A 20,484-nucleotide genomic window follows, 5' to 3' on the forward strand; every position below is an offset into this window, starting at 1 on the left:
GAAAGGTTATGTTGTTTTGTTGTGAAAAATTATTGCATGCATGGCTTGCTTCATAATTGTAATTTTTTCACACTTATGTACTCTGACAGTTTAAGAACTTACCATTTTAGTGACTTCTATACATATGATTGAGAAAGTAAGTAACGGTGTACCTCTAAAATTTATGATTGCGTAGACAGCAAAGAGATTTTTTAGCGCCCAGGGACATTGATAAGCCAACAACTATCGAAGACCATGGCGATGTTAGCTGAAGGAAAATCCAAAACCAAATGGGTTCTCAATCCGAGAGGCTCAAATGCAATGGAGGGTAAGTAAACCAACTTAGTTTTGATATTTTGAAAAGATCTCAATTTAAACTCGCTGCTCCTATGCTTGTACATGTGTTTCTTACGTTTACCTCTCCATGTGCACAGAATGACCTCTACTCTCTTTACTAGCATTTTGCTCCTTACTTTGAAGAATGTCATTGATGCTGCAAAGTTATCTCTCCGCTGCCATGTTACTTCTAAAATTTTGTGACCACTGAGCACATGCGGTCATCATCAAGACTGTAGGTCAATCCTGCAGAACATGAGTATTTTTAATAAGTGATTCTGAGCATATTCTGCTAGTATCTATGTTTATAGGAGTACTGTTGAAGCACAAATATAGAGCATGTCATGGTATGTGGGTTCAATACTCAGGAAAATAAAATAGTTTGTCTGAAAGAACTCTTTGATCTTCCAAGTATCAATTCTGCTTGGGTTCAGATCTGAAAGGTGCAATTTTTTATCAACTCTGGTTGGAAGCGAAACTCCTGGTTCAGGCAATTGGAAAATGTTGTTCAAGATAGGTGAAGTACTTTCAAACGCATTCAGATTAGGTTTTAACGTCCATTTGTCATTTCTGATCGGCTTCATAGGATAGGAGTCTTCTTGATCAGGATGGTATCCAACCTGTATAGAGTTGAACATGTTTGTTGGGTTTGTGTTCATAAAAGAGTTTTCTGTATGCCTCTCTCAATTTAGGTTGCGAAAGATGGATTCAACTAGTATTGAAATGCTAACATATACTTATTTACTGACCAACTTCAACCAGCCTAATGATGCCACCGATTTGCTCAGTAATGCCAGAAGTAGTAGCATTAACAAGTGCTGAAAGACACTGAACGCTACCTTTTTTCTTCTCAAACTTGTCTATTTATAGGTAGCAACAGGAATTTTCTATTTCGTTCAGAAAATTACCTCAAGCGAACTGTAGCACTCAGCATTTAGGTAATCTTTGCATTGTGAGGTCGGTATCTCTCTGCATAGCAAGTAACATTATCTGTGTCTATATGAGGTTAAAAGCTTGACTTCAGTTTTTTATCCTTCTGAACAGGTCCCTACATAATATTTTTCTCTATAGTTTTTGATCATTTTGAATTTAAGTAAGTATGTCTAAACTTTCAAATTCTGTAAGAAGGAAGAGAAAATGGTAAATAAAAATGTGACCCAGAAGTAATCAAATCTCCAGAATCAAACTCCTCAATTTATTGTCCGTGTTTTTTTTTTTTTTTTTTTTTTTTTTTTTTTTTTTTTTTTTTTGGCTTTTTTCATTTATCTTGAATTCTACCACAAATAAGGTTTCGTTGTTTACCAAACACCAAGTGGACGTACGTTTTAGGAAGTTGTTCGAGAGCCTGATGATGTTTTGTGACGAACTCGTGACACAAGATTTGACAACTTAAATTGAGAGTTTTACATGCACTGACTGTGCATGTGGCTGACAACCATTTTCCAAGTCAGTTCAGATTTAAGTGGTCAAAACTTGTGTCCGGAGTTTGTCACATAATGTCGTCGGGCTCACCAACTAAAATTAATTTTACTGATATTATATTTGCAGGAATGTGCTTTGGACGAAAAATACTCGAGAAAATGGGATGGCAGTCCGGTGATGGTTTGGGTGTGAACAAGCAAGGTGTCACAGAACCCTTACGTGTCTCCTACAAAAATGATGTCAAGGGTAAGTGTTATCTAGTTATTATTTTGAAGTACCCTTAAACCCTAAAAACACCCTCTTGGTACTGCCAAAGAATGATAATGTCACATTTTTACCTACATTTTAAAATACCTTACTTGCATTCTGTGAATACCAGGATTTGCTAATAATGTGCATAGGTACCCTTGATTTTAGTATTGAAGTGACTGGAGTGTTTTAAAACATTTTCAAAAAGGCAGTTGGAAATTACCTTTTAACTACAGCTGTGCTCTCATGTAAAACTGATTTGTTCAGTTTTCGTTCGTAAAGACATAAATTATTTTACCAAGGTGTCAAATGAAACAAATCCTGCTTTCTTTTTGCTGTCAGAGCAGAAAATGACCCTTTTTTCCCCATCACCAACCAACTCTTCGAAAAATATAATTTGTCAAAAATATGCCTTTTTGACACCTAAATGTAACACTTTCTGGGGTGCTAAGCTTAAAGTAGGATTAACCTGAATTGATCTAGATTTTCCTATTTGTCTTAATGTACCTGCAGCACAATGACAGTATAATGTATAAAACAAATTTATATTTCCACTTAAATGTGCTTCAAAGCACAATGAAATTGAAGTGAAAAGTTGATGAGTTTCATCAGTCCTGCACGTACTCAACAAGATTGTTTTCATTAAATTTGACATGCTCCTGAGTGGAAAAACATATTTGTTCAAAAAATGGTATTTAGGTTTGTGTGTGGGATTTCCTGTAATCCTATTAATTTGCCTGTAACAATATTTACTTCGTTTTTCCCCCAGGTATAGGATACAAGAAAAATCTGGACAATGAATGGCTGAAAGTAGAAGATGAATTTTCCAAAATCCTGCAGAATCTATCAAATGGTGAGGATACAAATCAAAAGGAAGAAACCAACATTGAATCGTTAGAGAAAAAATCAGAAAGCTCTAAAGCTCGTTTGCAGTAAGTATCCTACAAGTTTACTCTTTTCTACATAATGATGTTCAGTTTGTATTTAGGGAGGTGCTAACCCATTTGCCTCATTTGACGAGTATACTCGTCAGCGCCCACAGGACATATCTTAGTTAATGAGTTAATTCGTAGCATCTATTGGCGTTTCTATGAAATTTTTTTGTTCATGTTTTTTCACTCTTCCGATAATTGACATCTCAAGCGTCACAACACCGACAAATGGCGCATTGGCGCAATTAACTCGTCAGTTGAGATAATCTCCTGAGCCCCCGCCGACAAGTGAACTCGTCATTTGAGGCAAATGGGTTAAAGAGGAAATTGATAAAGAACGATGAGTCACAATGAGACCCAAAAATTCTCTGTCAGGTTGGCACCAACTCTGCTGGAGGGTGAATGCAAGATGGTATGTAAGGAATCACAGATACCGTTACCAGTATTACAGCACTTGTAGTTTTTCTTTGTTGGTGTTCTCAAAAACGACTTAACTGATTTACTTTAATTCTTTTTTAATAAAAGTTTTTGTTTTGTGGTTGCACCTGTACCTTAGATTTTTCAGTTTTTGCAAAGGACATCGCAAAAGTTCTCTAAATTGAAATTTTCGTATTTCAGTTTGTATAAGGTTTGAAACTTTTGAGAGCGAAATTTATCAGAAAATCCAACTCGTACGGTTTACTTTAAATTTTTAAAATGGAACCCTCTACTTTCTGACTGTGCCCATAGCTCTAATGTGCCTCAGTTTTTTCGATTCTTGCAAAGAACTTCGCAAATTTCCCTTGAATTCAATTTCATGGACAGGTTGGCAGTAGAAGGAAACATGATTAGATTGAATATTTCAATAATGTTTAAAGATACTCCACCTACAGTTCAGACAAGGCTGTCCCAACAGCTGCTGATAACAAGCTGCAGGAATGCAGAATGGGCCGAATGATAAAAGTAACTATTTTTAGGGGGGAAAATGTTGTAAATTTTATCATGGGAATAATCCGTCTCAAAAGAGGCCTTATCCTGCCCCTCCGAACTCACAGGAAGGGGGGAGGTTTGTGTGTGTGTTTGCAGATGGTCAACTTTGTTTTTCTCATTATTGAGCTTTATTGAGAAACTGCTGCATTTTTCTGTGAAACACATAATTTTATTGCTGATTCTGGCCGGCCTTTCAAGATCTCTTAGCTCAACCTTCATACTTTTTAAATCTGTTTTGAGGGCCCTCCCCTTTTTGCACATGAACATTTGCCACTCACCTGTCATGGCAAGGGAGAAGTTTCTGTATCCCTACAGAACATCAAAGCCTTCCTGTGATCATTATTGAGAGCAGCTAATTGCAAGTCATAATTTCTTCTTTGCAATAATTTTTGTCCAATGAATTTTCCTTTCTTGCCGTCTCCTTATCTTTTTTTTCTCCTCATTTGTTATATTTTAACAATATTTTTATTTTTTCCAGTTATCGCAAGTTTACTCGCAATAAGGACCTAAGTCGGTATAGTGAAAAGGACCTGTCGTGTATATTAGGTCACGTCAAGAGTGTGGAGCCATCGTTGGAAGAAAGCAAAGAAGACGATAAATTCAGGGATAAAGGAACAATCGACCAATATTTTGAATCAATGGCCTTCAAATTCTCACAGGCCTCAAATGAGGCTATCGGCAATGACCCCTCTACTGAGACGAGTAGCACTGGAAAACCGAAGAAAAAACGAAAAAGGCAGGAAGAGTCCTCTGCCGAATCAGTTCAGGTTTGTCAAGATGAAGAAATGAAAGACCAAGTGACAAGATCTGAAAGCTATGGAGCAACTGAACCAACTGAGGAGAGCTCTTCATCAAATTTCAAGAGTGGTGATGAGAAATTTTCGCAGAAGAAGAAATCAAGAAACAGCAAAGAACCCTCAAAGGCAGTTGGGTGCTTAGAAGATATGCCCAAACTTGAAGAAGAATCTACAGAAGTGGAGGTTAAAATTAAAAAGAAGAAGAATAAAAGAGTCAGATTCTCCGAAATGGATCTAATTCCAACATCAATCAAAACTGAAGAAATGCCTTCATCTCAGTCTGATGAGATAGACAGAGGTAGTCATGAAATAAAATTGAAGAAAATAGAACTCAAATCTGACAGTATATTGGAAGTTGCAGTAAATAACCTCGAACAGAATTCCCACGAAACAGCCTCAAGTTTTACAGAAATATCCGACTCTCAGGGAAAAACAAGTAGTAGAAAGAAGCGAAAAGAGAAGAAATTAGCTGTGAGTAATTGTGATGATCTTGGGAGTATACAGAGCCCCGTAAAGATGGATAAGAATGGAAAACGGAAAAAGAAGAAACCAAAAGAAGAAGTGAATGAAACAGAAACTATGGTAAACCTACCCTCTGTCCTAGAAAATTCTGAATTTAGCAGTGGGTGCACGAAACATAGAAAGAAGTCAAAGAAAAGGAAATGTCACCTCTCAGAAACTAGACAGTTGAGAAGTAGCTTAGCAGAATCCTCAAGTAGCTCCGACGATGACATGAAAATACCATCAGCAGTGATGGAAAATGATACATCCTTGAAAATTTCGAGTCGTCAAAGTAGCCCAATAGAACGTGATATAAGTAAGAAGAAAGTAGATGTGGCTAACGAAGAAATTTTAGATAGTGATGTGACAAAATATGAGAAGGGGAAAAAACGTAAGCGGAGCAGTCTTGAAGAAAACTCTGAAGGAGCTCCGAACAGCATAGACCCTGAAAATACTGAGATTTTAGATAGTCACAACAAAGAACCTAGGAAGAAAAAGAAAAAATCCAAGCATCTTGATTCTGAAGAAGTGCCAGAGTCTTGCGAAAAAGTTGAATTTAATATGCACGAATCGCCAGACTTTCCAACTGATCCAGACGGAAATGCCTCCTCAGAAAGGAAACGAAAAAAATCCAAAAGAAACAGAGCTCAGGTTGAAAATTTGGAGCTAGATGAAGTAAATCTAGAAAATGGTCCAAGAGAAGACAGTGCTAGCAGCAAGAAGAAAGAGAAATCCTCCAAAGCTCTAAAATCAGTCACTTTTTCTGAAAACACAGAATGCATTGTTGATGATAAGTCAGGAGCAAATTCTGAAAGTAACGAAAACTTAAATAGGAAAAAGGCTAAAAGGTCTAAGAAAGATAAAACGCAGGTGGAACCTCTAGATTTTGAAAGTACAGATGTGGAGGTCTCAATATCAGAGAAAGGGTCTAAAACCATAGAATCACAAAATACCAACAGCACATCGGAAGTCTCTGATTTAAAGTGTGAGATAGACCCCAACATTGGTGCCTCGAAAAAGAAGAAAAAGAACTTGAAAAGTGTAGATTCTAATGATGAAAGTACAAAGGCGCTGGACAAGGATAAGAACGCTAGTCAACTTGATCCTGAATTTTGTGATCAGGCTGATTCAAGTGCCCTCAAAACTACAGACAAAAAAGCTAAGTTGTTGGCTATGTTAGCAAAAACAACTAAAGATGAGTCTGATGATTCCGATAGTGATTCAAATTCCAAGACTCCAATTTGTAGTGTGTCCTCTGAACCTACAAATAAGAAAGCTAAGTTGTTGGCTATGTTAGCAAAAACAACGAAAGATGAGTCTGATGATTCCGATAGTGACTCAAACCTGGTAGCTCCTGTAAGTAGTGTTTTCAAGGGTTCCAACTTTGAACGAATCCCTGGTTACCGTAATGTCAGTGCAAGGTAGTTGTTGCCTAATGGCACAGTTCCTTCTTGTTGTGCTTAAAATTCAGTTGGCCCATTGTGGCAACAACTCCTTGCGTTGGTTCTGTCAGAAAGTTTAGGAATGAGTATTTTGAAGTATGAAACCATATTGTAAAAATCAAAAAGAAATAATTTTTGAAATGTCCAAGCATTATGGCGGAAAACATTGTGGATTATGTTGCTATGATGTTACCGTATTGTGAATGTGAGTGGAATTAGGGGGTGCCCAAGAGAAAATTTTGTTTATGAAAGAATCAAAGCTTATTTTTTGGGTAAAGGGGGAACTTTCAAATGATCTTACGTGACTTGAACTGAAAACCTAAATATGATTCAAACGTATTAATATGTAGCACATCTTCCTGTCTAAATTAAGACTTTAATAGAGTAAGAAAATTGACAGCATGACTAGGTGTTATGTTTTGAGAAATGAAATTGAATGTTTCATGTATTATTTTTCTCAATGAACATTCATTAACTTGAATATCCTGTTAGGTCGTTTCTACATACTCAGTCTCAGCTTGCCTGGATAATTTACTTTCATTTTAAATGTGAGCCATAATTTCATAAACTTGAAGTTGGTTTATTATTCATACAACCAGACATTTCAAGATGTTGCCAGGCAACATCAGTAATCTCTTTTATGCAGAGTCTTTCGGTAGAGTTTGATGAACCTTAAGTATGTGACTGTTTGATCAGCCAGAGTACTGCCAGAACCCTTTGGACTTCAACGTCCCGTTTTCAAGCTACTTGTCCCTGAATATGAGTAAAAAACAGGCCATGCACTGTCTAAGGACACGGCAATCAAGTCAATATCAATAAAGTTTGTTTTCTCACCAATCATTTTAATCAATTCTAGGAAGCACATAAATTTCGTGCAGAAACATTCTACTGAAGATTTTTAGTTTTCGGAAGATCTTCCTCTACTGTGATTAGCAGTCATCTAGATTTAAAGAATAATCGTTGAGTTTTGAAATTATTGACTAAATTAAAACTATGTACCATCGAATTTTTGCTTTCATGTAAATATAATCGTAATTCGCATCTGATTGTTATGATTCAAATCTTAATAAATAAACACGTACCTAAGGCTGTAATTTTAGCCATCATCACCATTTCTCCTGGATGGTTTGTCGTAACAGGTCGCTAACTATACCAGTTTATCAAGCAGCTCCACTCGCTACATTTATTATTTAATTTCATACAGATTTTTCCCGATTTGTAAGTTTGTTTTAGTGATGTTTCTCCAGGAAAACACGGATTTTTCCGCAGTGTTGCTGTTCTCCACATTTTACTCCAACAAGGAACAGTATTTATCTTGCATTCTAAAATGTGTTGCAAATTCAGAATTTATTTTTACTATTTCAAAACCTATACAAATCAACGAAAGCTGATTATCAGCCGTTTTTGTATCCTACAGCAAATTTTTCAAGGAAAATTCTCAGAACGAAGTTCAAATTTGATATCAGCAACCAAAACTACCCAGGAGTCCCCACTCAGTGATATCGTAAATACTGCCGGCCTTTTAATTTTATTTAGCCTTGATTGGCTGCCAACTGGTTGTGTGCTTAAAAATCGCCGTGACTCCTGGACTCATCAAGTCCACAAGGTCAAATAAAGTGAGAATCTCCATAAATACATGGAAAATCACTGTGATAGCTAGGATTTTGTTCAAATTGTGAATATTAATTAAATACAGCTCACAAAAAAACTTATATACCTATATTAGTCGAATTGAAAAAATTGAATTATCACAGCATGATAAATGATGCAATCATGAGGCATAGATGCTCTTGGCGAGAACATATTTGTATACTTAAGTTTTTTAGCTTAAGCTGCAATGAGAGGCAGACTGCTCCTGGTGGACCGGTAAGCCGGTCGAGGAGAAAAAAGAAGAAAGAAAAAAGGGGGGAAAACAGAGGGAAGAAGAAAGAAAAAAGAAGGGTATAAAAGAAAACAAGAGGTCACAGGGTGATGAAGAGGGCTCTTGAGAACATTTTATCATACAAGAGACACCAAAGAGAATGCGAGTGGGCCGCACAAATTCTAAGAAGGCCGAAACTCAGATTGGCCCTTTGAAAAATCTCGAGACGATGAAAAATTTTTGTCGCGAAAATTAAAAGAGGACCGGCCACCGGCGGCCCTAATCATAATTCTCCACGTGACTCTGACCGACCCACCAAAAATGTGCGAGGACCCCAGAAATTTCGGACCATATCAGTTCATAGGTATTCTGGAAGCACAAATCGTTATTTTTCTGATGAATTTGACCAGCCCCCGAAAAATTTATGAGACGCTAGAAAATTTGGGCCCCATCAGTTGATTAAAAGTTGTCCGAAGGCACAAATCATAATTTTTTTGGAATCTAATGACCGGCCCACTAATTTGTAAGACGGCCAGAAATTTTAGGTCGTATCAGTTTTATAGTGAGCCGATGGCCTAAATCATTATTCTTGGATAAATTTGACCGACCCGCCAGAAATTTTAGGACGTATCAGTTTAAAAGTGGATCCAAATCATGATGTCCTGCATGGATTTGACTGGTCCTCAAAAATTGTTAGGACGCTAAAAAGAAATCCAACGATCCATGTCGACCTACTCGTACGGGTTTGTCGATCGATTCACGGCTGTCGTCGGTCGGTTCACGTTTTTTATTTTTCAATTGATTCATGTCGATCGAATCCATACTCTACGAAAGGGTTCATCGATCAAATGCACTTCATTTTGCAATTAGGAACCGCAATTTCTGGCTTTCGTTAATTTCCTTAGTCACACAAGTGTTTTTACAGATGAGCTATAGTAATTGTAGTTCCGAATAGCAAAATGTCCACATGATCACGACATTGCATCGCTGAGCAACGAGAGGCCTAGACGTAAAAGTTGTTTCGCTTGAATTTTTCTACTTAGAAATATTTATAAAAATAAGTAATTAATGAGGAGAAGAAAATTTGTTGGGTTTTAAGTAATATTCTACCATATGAAATGACAATAATTCCAACAAACTGTGCAAAAACTTCAAAATCATGTAAGTTGAACGCCGCTGACACTGCAAGTTTGAATAATCGCGTCAAACACAGTGCGGCCTGCGCAGGGCTCGCGCGCACGGCGCTAAACGCATAGTAGCGCCTTACAATACCGCAGGATACTTCATGCATTGCGCGTACAGCGTGGCGCGCATGGTAGCGCCTTACAAGTCCGCAGGATACTTCATACATTGCGCGTATACTACGGTGCGCGCTCAAGTAGCAGTGATCGCGATGAATAGCGATTTTATCGGTTGGTTATCGCGATTATATAGGTGGCAAGATATCGAGATATTATCGCATTGAAAATTGCGATTCATGGCGATTAAATCGCTACACATTGCAATTTTTGCTTCAATGAAATCGTGATCAAGTTCTGCCGATAAAATCGAGATTCAATCGCCATTTATCGCGATTTTTATTTCGAAAACATCGCGATAACTGTTGGGCGATCAAAGCGCGATTTTATCGCGATAAGATCGAGGATAATCGCTCAGATGTTGATAATCCTGGTGATTTTATTGTCGATAAAATGGCGATATATATCAATTTTTCCGTTGAGAAATGCTACTTGGGCTTAGCTACGAGTTCTTTGCAAATCGACGGTGAAACTACCAAACCACGTATCTCGGTTTGCGACGTCGCAGACTTCCTGTCATACTTTATTTTTTAAATGAAAAACTACTTATCATCCAGTCTTGAAAATTTCTGTGATTTTTCCTCTTTGTGCGGAGAAAATTCCGTGAAAATTTCAAGGAATGATATTGATTTGGTCTACTTCAAAAAAATAAAATGTGAGCGTAGATTTTTAAACACCGCAAACGAGATACGTGGTTTGGTAGTTTCACCGTCGAAATCTCCTACCTTTCACTAAAGGGAGCCAAGCCAGACCCCTTGGCCACCTCTTTATAGTTCCGCACCCATGCTCATGGGAAATAAATTCCCAAAAGGTAATCCTCAGCCAGTTCTCATGAATTTCCATTAAAATGCAACAAAATAAATTTGAAAATCGGTAGGTATGAAGGAGGGAACTTTAAGCAAATACCTGAGTAATAAGCACGCACCAGGAAGTTAATACAAACTCTATATATTTTAGTTTAAATAACAAGTCCAAGTATAATATGTACAATAATACTCAAATATTTTTTACATATAAAAATAAAAATATCAATTAAGTTCAATGTTTCATGAATTATTGTGCCATAAAGAGCAGCCATACTTACATACAGTACACGAGGGATTTTTTTCCAGGTAGGCCTTATCATGGGCGCGAACATCACTAGGTATGACTTAACATCACTGTATGGCTTCTTAGTTATTAAAGTTCATTAGGTGGGGAAGGGGGTAAGCACAACTAAGCATACACAATGAATGAGCGTAGAAATTAAACGCAGTTCAAGGGACTGTGGTGGCTTTCCCGATGATGGCAAGAGTAGCGTCTTGTTAATGTCGAAGTTTGATTGGCTTCGCCAATTTTCAACCTTTCACGAGGTTCTCAGGGTCCAAGCAATGTAGCAGCTAATCATAATTGACAGCATTGAATAGGCTACACTTTATTGATGTACAGGTGCATTCATTAGTACTCTAAACGTGGTGAAACTTCCGCATGGAACTATAATACTGTCTTTCCCGAGTAACTCAAAATGCCTAATTGGAGTTTTGAAGGCGAACTGGTAGGAAGAAACTTGGGTCAGTGTAAAAAGCTATTGATGTGTAAGTGGACTACATTTTCTGGCTTATACAATAGGAACAACATACTAGGTATGTACCATTAGTTTCCCTATGCAGATAGGTCTTTTGCGGTAAGTAAGAGCCAATAGTTCCTGATTGCAAAATGTTGTCCAACTGATAGTGGTCTTTGTGTGTAAATACGTGAACGAGTACCACAATGTGAACGAGATTTCAATACGGATACTTGGCATAAAACTGGCGAAACCATCGGGTAGGGATGTCGATACTCAGGGAAGTATCGATACTCGGTATCGATACTGGTATCGACTCTAAGCATCGATACCGGTATCGACTCTAAGCATCGATACCGGTATCGACTCTAAGCATCGATACCGGTATCGATCATCGAGCTGAAGTATCGATACTTATGAGGTATCGATACCATCGATACTATTTCTGAATTATGCCGTGATTCTGAGTGTGCATGTGTCTGTCGGCCGTTAAATTCCGCCAGATTTACGCCTCTCTCGAAAAAGCCCTGTTCGCGTCCTTAGTCAACTATTTTGAGCCCTTAACTACAGTTATCGAACTGAGCTTTTACCATTTGTATTGAAGTATAATCATCTTGAGAAACTTGATTACTCCGTCGTTTGTCACAGTGCATCATGAAGGTGAAATAGTGGGGAGAGAATTTTTTAAAAAAGAAAAAGAGGCCTTCTTCATGGCCAAATCAGATTAAGTATCGATACCGTCGATACTGGGGTCTTGGCATCGATACTGCATGGTATCGATATCGTGGAGTATCGATGCCGAGTATCGTTAAGTATCGATCGAAAGTATCGATACTTTGCAAGTATCGGATAAGTATCGACATCCCTACCATCGGGCAGTTGAACTCACACGGAAAGAAAAAATGTTGGATTTTTCCACGACCTTCGGTGATGTCGGCGTCAACCAAGAAACATGGTTTATTTTACCAGTTTGCCATATTGCTTCCTTGGTACCGGATAGAATCGGCTAGGAACATGATTGATTCGACCATATTTCTTGCTTGGCGCTATACCTACAACTATAGCCGGGACTCCGGGAGTATGTTAGAATCGATAGATCATTATTATTTTTCCCCCGAGCTGAAGGGACAGAGTAGATTTATGACAAAACCAGACTCAAATCTCTTCAAGAAATTTTAATTAGACAAGGATTTTCACCTAATTTTCAAACAAATCTGTTCCCTTCAGCTCAATCCAACTGCTCCACTAAAAACACATCGGGTCACTGAAGTACGATCTGCTTAGCACAGAGTGGACGGAAACCCACGGTGCACAGTCGATCGATTTAATTAAAGAGTTCGGATATGAAATTTTTGACTAGAGCTGTAAATTTTGATGTTTATTTCATCACATTTCAAATTTCAAGGGGCGCAATGGGGAAAAAAAACGCATTGGATCTAGAGTCCAGACTCTTAAAAACATCGACAAGAAAAATTCTCTTGATTCAATCAGACTTAAGCTTAAATCAAGAACCAAGCCTCTTAATTTGAGCGGATTTCCTTTTGATTTAAGCTTAAATCTGCTTGAATCAAGAGTCCTTTTTCTTGTCAATGTTTTCAAGAGTCTGGGCTCTAGATCCAATTTTTTTTTTTTTTTTTACCAGTGTGCGTGCCGAAGAAAATTGAAGAGCTTTCCGGAAAAAGGGCACAAAGCAAAAAATTGCGTTTAAAAATGCATTTGAAGTTTTGATCATTACTCTAGGGCCACTGACAGTGACTTTCGTTCGAAATCGGGAGTCCAAGCTACGATGGCAGGTACCATCAGTGGCCAGAAATTAATGATGGAAACTTAAAATGCATTTTTCTCAAACGCAATTTTTTGCTATGTGCCCTTTTCCCGGAAAGCTCCTTAATTTCACGAGGAAACCAATGAAGCTGCTTTTAAAACCTCAGGGTTTCGTATAAAGGAAGTTTAAAGTTTCCTCATTTTGTCCGACCTCTCCTATCGACTCGATCCACTGTGCGGTATGACCACGGAGGGGTCTAGGTTCGCTTTCCTCGGGCGGGGAAATAGAGGAATGTCTCCGGGATGGCGGGTGTTCTGTGTCACGTCTTCACCCTTGGTCGGGACATTAGTTTCTCTAACTTCTCCAGGTTGTGCAGGGTGGTCGAGTCCCGGGGGTCCAGCCGCAACGCCTCGCTATACGACTTGATGGCCTCCTCGTAGCGCCCGTTCAGGTGCAGCATCGCTCCCAGGTTGCTGTGAGACCCCGATTCCTGCAATCATCCAAACGCATATTCTAAAGTTTTTCCCGCTTCAGCATATAGAAAAACAGGGCTGCCATTTTATTTTATCAAAAGATCCCGAAATAATTCCGAACACTGGCGTGGCGTGAATGATCGATCATCGATATTTCCCCATTGGAAACTATGGCGAAGAATCGATTAATAAGGTGTTCGCTGCGAACACCCTGTTTATCGATCCTTTTCCATAGGTTTAAATGACATAACAATCGATATATCGCAATTCACGCCACACCACTGATTCCGAAATCCGGGAATATGTTCCAATTTGCCAAAGCTCCGAGAAAAATTCCAATTTCTTCAAAAATTCCGGGGAAAAATTTCGAAATACGCCCGGATTCAGTTCCGGAGATCGTCGGATTTGATCAAAAAGTCCATAAATTTTTTCAAAGGAACGGTCAACTGGCTAAAAGCTGCAAATTTCGAGGAAATTCTGAAATTAGCTGAAATAGCTGAGGAAATTCTGAAAAATCTGGGAAAAGTTCCGAATTTCGGAATTAATTCCGGGAAATGGCAACACTGGAAAGAAAGGAGGTGTTTGCATCTTGAGGATTGTTAGCCCATTGACGGGTTGGCTAGGCACAGGTGCTCTAGCAAAATCTGGGATTCGAGGTATGAAAAATGGATCGTAACGTCCGATTTTTTTTGCTTAAATCATCTCATGATATAATTTCAAACACTTTAAATAGAAACAATTTTTCCCATAAACTACACCATTTCCAAGAAAATTGATGACAAAAATCGTCCGTACCGACCTACGCCACCCAAAAAAATCCAAGATGCCCAAAATGCGAACACCTCCTTTTTTTCTCCATGCCAGTTCAGCACTCAAAGGCGATCGCAAGCTACTAATCAAATCAAACATTTTTCAATGGTATAATTAGGCAAGGAGTTATATTCAAAGACCTGCCAAGCTTTGCGTGTATTTTTTTTTCCTTTTAAAAAAGAAGTCTGAGTTATTCAGCAATCTGAAAGAGCAAATGATAAAAAACCAATTTTTCCTGACCAATATCTCCTTACTCATAACTGACAACTTGATTCAGAAGTCCATAATTATTCATTTTTCAACCCTCATTCACGGTAATTTTTTTTCTTAGAGCCCCTGCTTCCACCCCAGAATGATTGGATTTCGGGGCTGATACTGAGAGGAGGATAAGAAGGGCTGGGGGCTTTTGGATAAACGTATATTTCCAAAGCCATGACCAGCGGGGGGTTAACCAATGGAGTGACTTACCATAGGCTTCAGCTCTACGGCTCTCCTGTACATCTGCTCAGCTTTTTGTCCATGCCCCGCCTGACGCAGGGCGGTCGCTGCCGAGACTACAAGATCGTACTCTGTCGGCGCCAGCTCCGCGGCTTTTACTAGGTGATATGCAGCCTCCAGAAATCTCCCTCGCTCTGCTAGGAATTGACCTGCCGAATCGAAATGACGCCATAAGTGTAAAAAAGAACCTGAAAGGCGCAAATCTTCAACAGGGATGCAAAAGTTCAAAAAAATCTTCGCAAAATTTCCGGTATAAAATTTTCCAGAATATACGTGGAATATTTGGTATTTTATGGACAGTAGATCGAGCTAGAGTAACGCATAAAGTTTTTGTTTCGTTAGTTTTTGTTACGTTAGTTTCTGTTAAAGTTACGGGTTTTTGTCGGATTGATCCAATCAACACACCAAGCGAAGAACTTAGTTAGGAAGAGGAAAATCTTGTGTCAAAATTATGGGAATTTAATTTCTTGCGTATAGTTTTCATGCAGATTGTATGTAACCCCGGTAAATTTTAAAAATTTCATTATAGGATCTGAAAAATTTTCAAAAGAATCGATGGTGCCATCGATTTTGTCAAATATCAACTCTTAAGCTTACCGAAATGTTGATGAACGGAAGGATCCTTTGGTGCCAATTTCTGAGCCTTCTGAAACCACAGCTCGGCCTCTGGTATTCTCGTTTTCTGTAAAAAATATGAAGGGTGAGTGATCAACTCTGAAACAACTTGAATGCCGCTTGAGCTAGGATTTATTCATAGATTGAGTTGTCGGTTTTATTAGAAACTCCGATGTAAATGCTTGTAAGTAAATAAAATCTGCCTAAATTAAATATATATGTATAGTAAAAATCAGAATCGGCTTGAATATTTTAATCCTAGCTTAAAAGTTTTAGTCCAATGCATCTGCAAACGAATGGATTAGAGGACAAGGCGCATAAGTGCAGCTTTCGAAAAATTGAGGTATTAAAGATTTCGAGTGAAACTAGTCTTGATGCACATTCTATGAACATTTCGCTCCGAAATTCCAATTTTTAAGCATCAAAAAGTCAGTTTGAACTATCTTGCCGCCATAAGGATACATGTATTTGTGAAACTACAAACACGTATTTCTAAAAATAGCAAAAACTGCACTTAATGTCCTTTGTCCTCCAAGCCCCTCAAATGGTTAAAATCGAATTGTTCACGAAATATGTATTTTTAACGACCACTTAAAATGTCGAACACTTACGTTTCGAGCGAGAAGTTTGCCGTAAGTTAAATGAGCGGGCACATGGTCGGGTTTTGCCTGCAGAGCTGCCTGGTACCAATACTCGGCTGCTTCAACTTGACCCAGCCGCGACAAGGCCTCTCCTAGTAGATTGTATAAGATCTGAAACAGGTCCACATAATCAATTTAGGTACGTATTCAATTTAGCAAAATCAACACAAAAGTTGAGGGAGCCGCAGCGAAAAGCCTACTGGCGTCTGCTTCAGCTATATCGGTGACATTTGATACAAGATGCAACTATTCGTCCTTCTCTGATGCCCTTGTTGCCCACCCTCAAAATGAAGGCGCGCTGGTTATTTTAGTGCTACGATCTAACAATAAAATCTAATTGGATGGCACTATAGAGGATGCCCCATTGACGGATCCAAGAAGGCGTGCGCCTTCCCCCCTCCCTTCGACGAAAAAAAAAGAGGAAGAAAAAGGGAGGGGAGAAAAAAAGAGGGAAGGAATGGACGGAAGAAGGAAGAAGGAAGCTTATATTGGGAAATTATTTATCAAGAAATTGACTCATAATGCATATTAGTTGTTTTAGAATTTCAAAAAATTTCTGAAGGGAGCTTCTTCTCCACCCCATCTGTTTAAAGTGTATGGGTCTGTCTATACGGTGTCCTGTTTCAAGGTTAAATGAGCTTTTGATACATTTTTGATACAACGTTTTGATACATAGAAAATGCTCCTGCAGTCTGCAGGAGCATTTTCTATTTGTAAAAAATCATTCTGAGTCCCAAACCACGTATCTTCGGATAACCCAATTTCTCAGGAGAGCGAAGGAACTGTCTACAAGCCTCAATTTTGAAGGTAGAGGTGGTCTCGAGGTGGAGGAATAAAAAACCTCTGGTTTTTACCTCCAAGTTCCAGATGAATTGCCGCGGATATTTTGAAGTCTCAGATGAGCCCTGCGGGCAGATTATTGAAATTGATAGAAAAAGCTATAGTCAAAGAAGAAATAGGGAGTTCGGAGCTAGCCTATTGGTTGAAATGGGTGCGGTTCCTAAAGACTGAGGGAGAAAATGATGGACTAACTATCGGGCCTCTCGTGGAGTGCAGATAGTTAGTCCATCACTCACCTCCTTCGTCCATTGCAATTATACCCGCTTTCACCAATCAGATCCCCCCATACCTCTTTTGTCTTATTTGTGTATAGCATTTGTCTATAAATTTAAATAATCGGCCTGCAGGTGTTTTCCGGGTTTTTCAGGTCTGAGACGCCTCGACTTTAAACGGTGACGCGGCAAAGCTGCCTCCGAATCTCAAACTTGGATGGGAGTTTTGGCAGCCGGGTGAGGCAAGAAAGTTTACTGCCGAAATTGATAACGCGGTTGCCGAAATCTCGCGGGTATACGCACAATACGTATACTACCCACGTCTCGAATACCGAGGGACGGCTCCCCGGACACGCGGCAACGCGGCGATACCTCCAACACGTCTCTTTCTCTGCTTATTACTTCCCCGCTCGGAAGTTTCAGGCAAATTGAAACTTTCGACGGAGACTAACAAGGAGACAACATACGAGTTGGAACGAAGCTGTGACATTGTTCGGTTTCCCCCGAGTTTCGCGGGGAGGTTCTACTGAAAATCGAGAGTTTAGGCCGAATCGCGGGGTAGACCTCGTCAGCACATGTATACTTGTGCATAATACTAAAGGACGATGACGATGGAATACGAGGAGTTGGAAATTTTTAGATTCTCGAGTGCAAGTGACGATAATCTGGAGGCGAAAGTTCTCATTTAGAGTTTTTTGGTGGCTTGCACAGATTCATGATAATGTAGCGGATGAATTTTCAACCAAACTGAGAAAAAATTTGGATTAGCCATATCGACGGTGTAAGTCGGCAATCACATAACTCGGTTTGCGACGTGGCAGACTTCCTGTCATACTATATTTTCCAAACGGAAAACTATACTTAACGGCAAATTCTTTGAAACTGCTGTGATTTGTCTTCTCTGTGCGAGAAAAATTCTGCAAAAACTTCAAAGAATGGTGTCAATTTGTTCTCCTTTAAAAAAAATAACATAGAGACAGAGTTTTTTAGGCACCGCAAACGAGATATGTGATTGCGGACTTACGCCGTCGATATGAACCGGAGCACTGTTTACTGGATCGGCCTTACTTGTTGGTTCATGTAACCGAACTTTCGGTTGTGGTAGGCCTATCCTCAGTTCCTGCAACTGAGCTCCTTCTAAAGTTTGGTCCATGATACCGAACTATTTTGACAGTTAGGTTCGGTCTAAAAGTTTGGTCAAATGAAGCGAGGTATTTACAGTTATTTGAACCGAGAACTACGATTACATGATTCGAATAGACACCGTATTCTGGTTCATAATAGGGACAAACTTTTTTTCTCGATACAGCACACCCCGATGTAGATTTACCTAAAAAGTCCAAAAGGGAAACCAACCTAACACGTAGACTGACTTAATTAAACCAAGCCGAATCTTTACGGCTTGAAAAAAGCCCGGAGAAAACCTACATGTGATCAAACTATACTGCGTACCCAGTTTTACTAGAGTCCCTTTATACCCAGAGTAACGACAACTCGATTATCAGCTGACTGGCAGCCGACCTTGGCTGGCCATGGAGGCCGAAACTAGTGCACTCAAACGAACGATATTGGGGGATAAGGATCAGGAATCCTGCGATGTCTGTCACACAGAAACAACAACATCAACAAACTGATCAATTAAAAAGAAAATGAGATTGGTTTGTGAATAATTTCTTAATCTATTTTCATTTTGGACCGATGGCAATAACAATTTACTCTTGATAAACCACAATTAGGTAATATTTTCATTATTCTTGTTCACATACGAGGTACCGCCATCTTGGTGCACTAGTTTCGGCCTCCATGAGCGAGAACCAATCAGAATTGGATTTTTTTTTAGGCCACTTTCAGCCCAATCCTGGCCCAACCAAAAGTGAGTTGTCGTAACTCTGGGTATAAAGGGACTCTAAGTTTTACCAAAGACAGTACACTGGACGGTACCCAAAAGCGCAAATGTCCGAAAGTGCAAACCCAAAAGGTGAGAAATGAATGACCCAATCTCAATAAGCGCACATACCAAAATAAAGGAAAACTTAAGAATCCTAACTTATCTTAACTCCTAAACTTGGGAACGAATATTTGCATACTGACGTGAGGTGTATCTTTTGTGCTTCAGTCTTGATATCGTAATTTGCTGAACATGGTTTGTAAAATAACTCTACGTGCCTGGGGTATATGTCTTCGTAGAATAAAGGAAGAATTCCAGGTGCTCTGTCTGTTTGGATTTTTGCTTTACTGCCCGCCAGCGCCGCGGGTGAAACGTTGAAAGCCTTGAGTATCAAAACGCCTTCATTTTCGTGCGTATGCGACACGGACATCCACGGAGCTCGAATAGTTGTATCCAGTATCCAGGCGTTCTAATGGAATTCGTTTACTGTTCATTTGTTCGTCGCATGCGCCACTAGCTGAGGAAATTCTTGTTTTTCTTACTTTTTAACTCAAGAGCAGCGGTGCCTGTTACACCGATGTAAACTGTCGCCAATTTTTACCCCGACATTGTCTATTTTCCGAAAAATGCTTTGATTTTTTAAACGTATTATAATGGGAATTTTTTTTATCATTCAATGAATGATCTAGGTTGATCAAAGAATAAAAATCTGTGTAATATCGTCCAACCATATAATATTTCTCATCTCAACACGTAATTGGACACTTATCTACTATAGAGACAACCTGCATTCAATTAGAGATAACTGGAATTCTTTTTCGGAACACATTCAATGGACTTTTATTCTATTCAAATAGGAATTTTTCCAGGTCTGATGCTGTCCAACTATGGGCCCGTCCATAAATTACGTGACGCTTTTGGGGGCGAGGGGGGCACAGGAGAGCGTGACGCCATTTTGTTTTTACGAGTTAAGGGATTGGAACCTACGTCACAAAAGCGTTACGAGGGGGTAGGGGGGGGGGGTCAAAAATACCGAAACAGTGCGTCACGTAGTTTATGGACGGCCCCTGTGGGAAGAATTTCAACACCAAATGGGTACTTCTCAATTAGAGACAAGTAGAATTCTTTTTGATAGAACTGGAGCTCTATTGCAGGGAATATTCAATGCAATTCAAAGTCGACTGAGCTACTAATTTTTCTCCGTGTAGTGGCGTTTGGCTGTCGATGGAGGCTTAGCACTGAACCAATGACCGCTGGGCTTAATTCAACGGCTCAATCTTTTCGGCATTGCGTAGACGTTTCATCCCCTTCGTGGAACGCAATCCCAATCCTCCCCCGACCCCCTCCCTCGCGCCCTCGCCACTTGGTGATCCCCGTGGTAGAATAATTGGAGCTCACTTGTCGAGGCATTTT

At 39.3% G+C, this 20,484-nt stretch overlaps 2 protein-coding genes across 8 annotated transcripts in view; one reads left to right on the plus strand and one right to left on the minus strand.

Annotated features, from left to right (window-relative positions):
• The first annotated feature begins 23 nt into the window (after positions 1 to 23).
• On the plus strand, positions 24 to 7,668 carry LOC109034319 (uncharacterized). The gene is made up of 4 exons (XM_019047393.2): positions 24 to 307; positions 1,864 to 1,983; positions 2,756 to 2,918; positions 4,366 to 7,668. Exons 1-4 carry the CDS (start codon positions 235 to 237, stop codon positions 6,608 to 6,610), a joined length of 2,601 nt encoding a protein of 866 aa, XP_018902938.2. The 5' UTR covers positions 24 to 234; the 3' UTR covers positions 6,611 to 7,668.
• Positions 7,669 to 10,714: 3,046 nt separating this feature from the next.
• The window catches only part of LOC109034364 (protein O-mannosyl-transferase TMTC2), a 317,481-nt gene continuing 307,711 nt past the window's right edge, over positions 10,715 to 20,484 (minus strand). For all 7 annotated transcript variants that reach the window (XM_072299402.1, XM_072299404.1, XM_072299400.1 and 4 more), the window contains 4 exons: positions 16,102 to 16,242; positions 15,473 to 15,557; positions 14,846 to 15,024; positions 10,715 to 13,584 (listed from right to left, as the gene is read on the minus strand). In XM_072299402.1, the coding sequence (XP_072155503.1) occupies positions 13,414 to 13,584; positions 14,846 to 15,024; positions 15,473 to 15,557; positions 16,102 to 16,242 (576 nt within the window). In that variant the 3' untranslated portion in view covers positions 10,715 to 13,413. The remainder of the gene's footprint in view (positions 13,585 to 14,845; positions 15,025 to 15,472; positions 15,558 to 16,101; positions 16,243 to 20,484) is intronic.

Source organism: Bemisia tabaci, chromosome 4, assembly GCF_918797505.1.
Source record: "Bemisia tabaci chromosome 4, PGI_BMITA_v3".
NCBI classification, from domain to species: Eukaryota; Metazoa; Arthropoda; class Insecta; order Hemiptera; family Aleyrodidae; genus Bemisia; species Bemisia tabaci.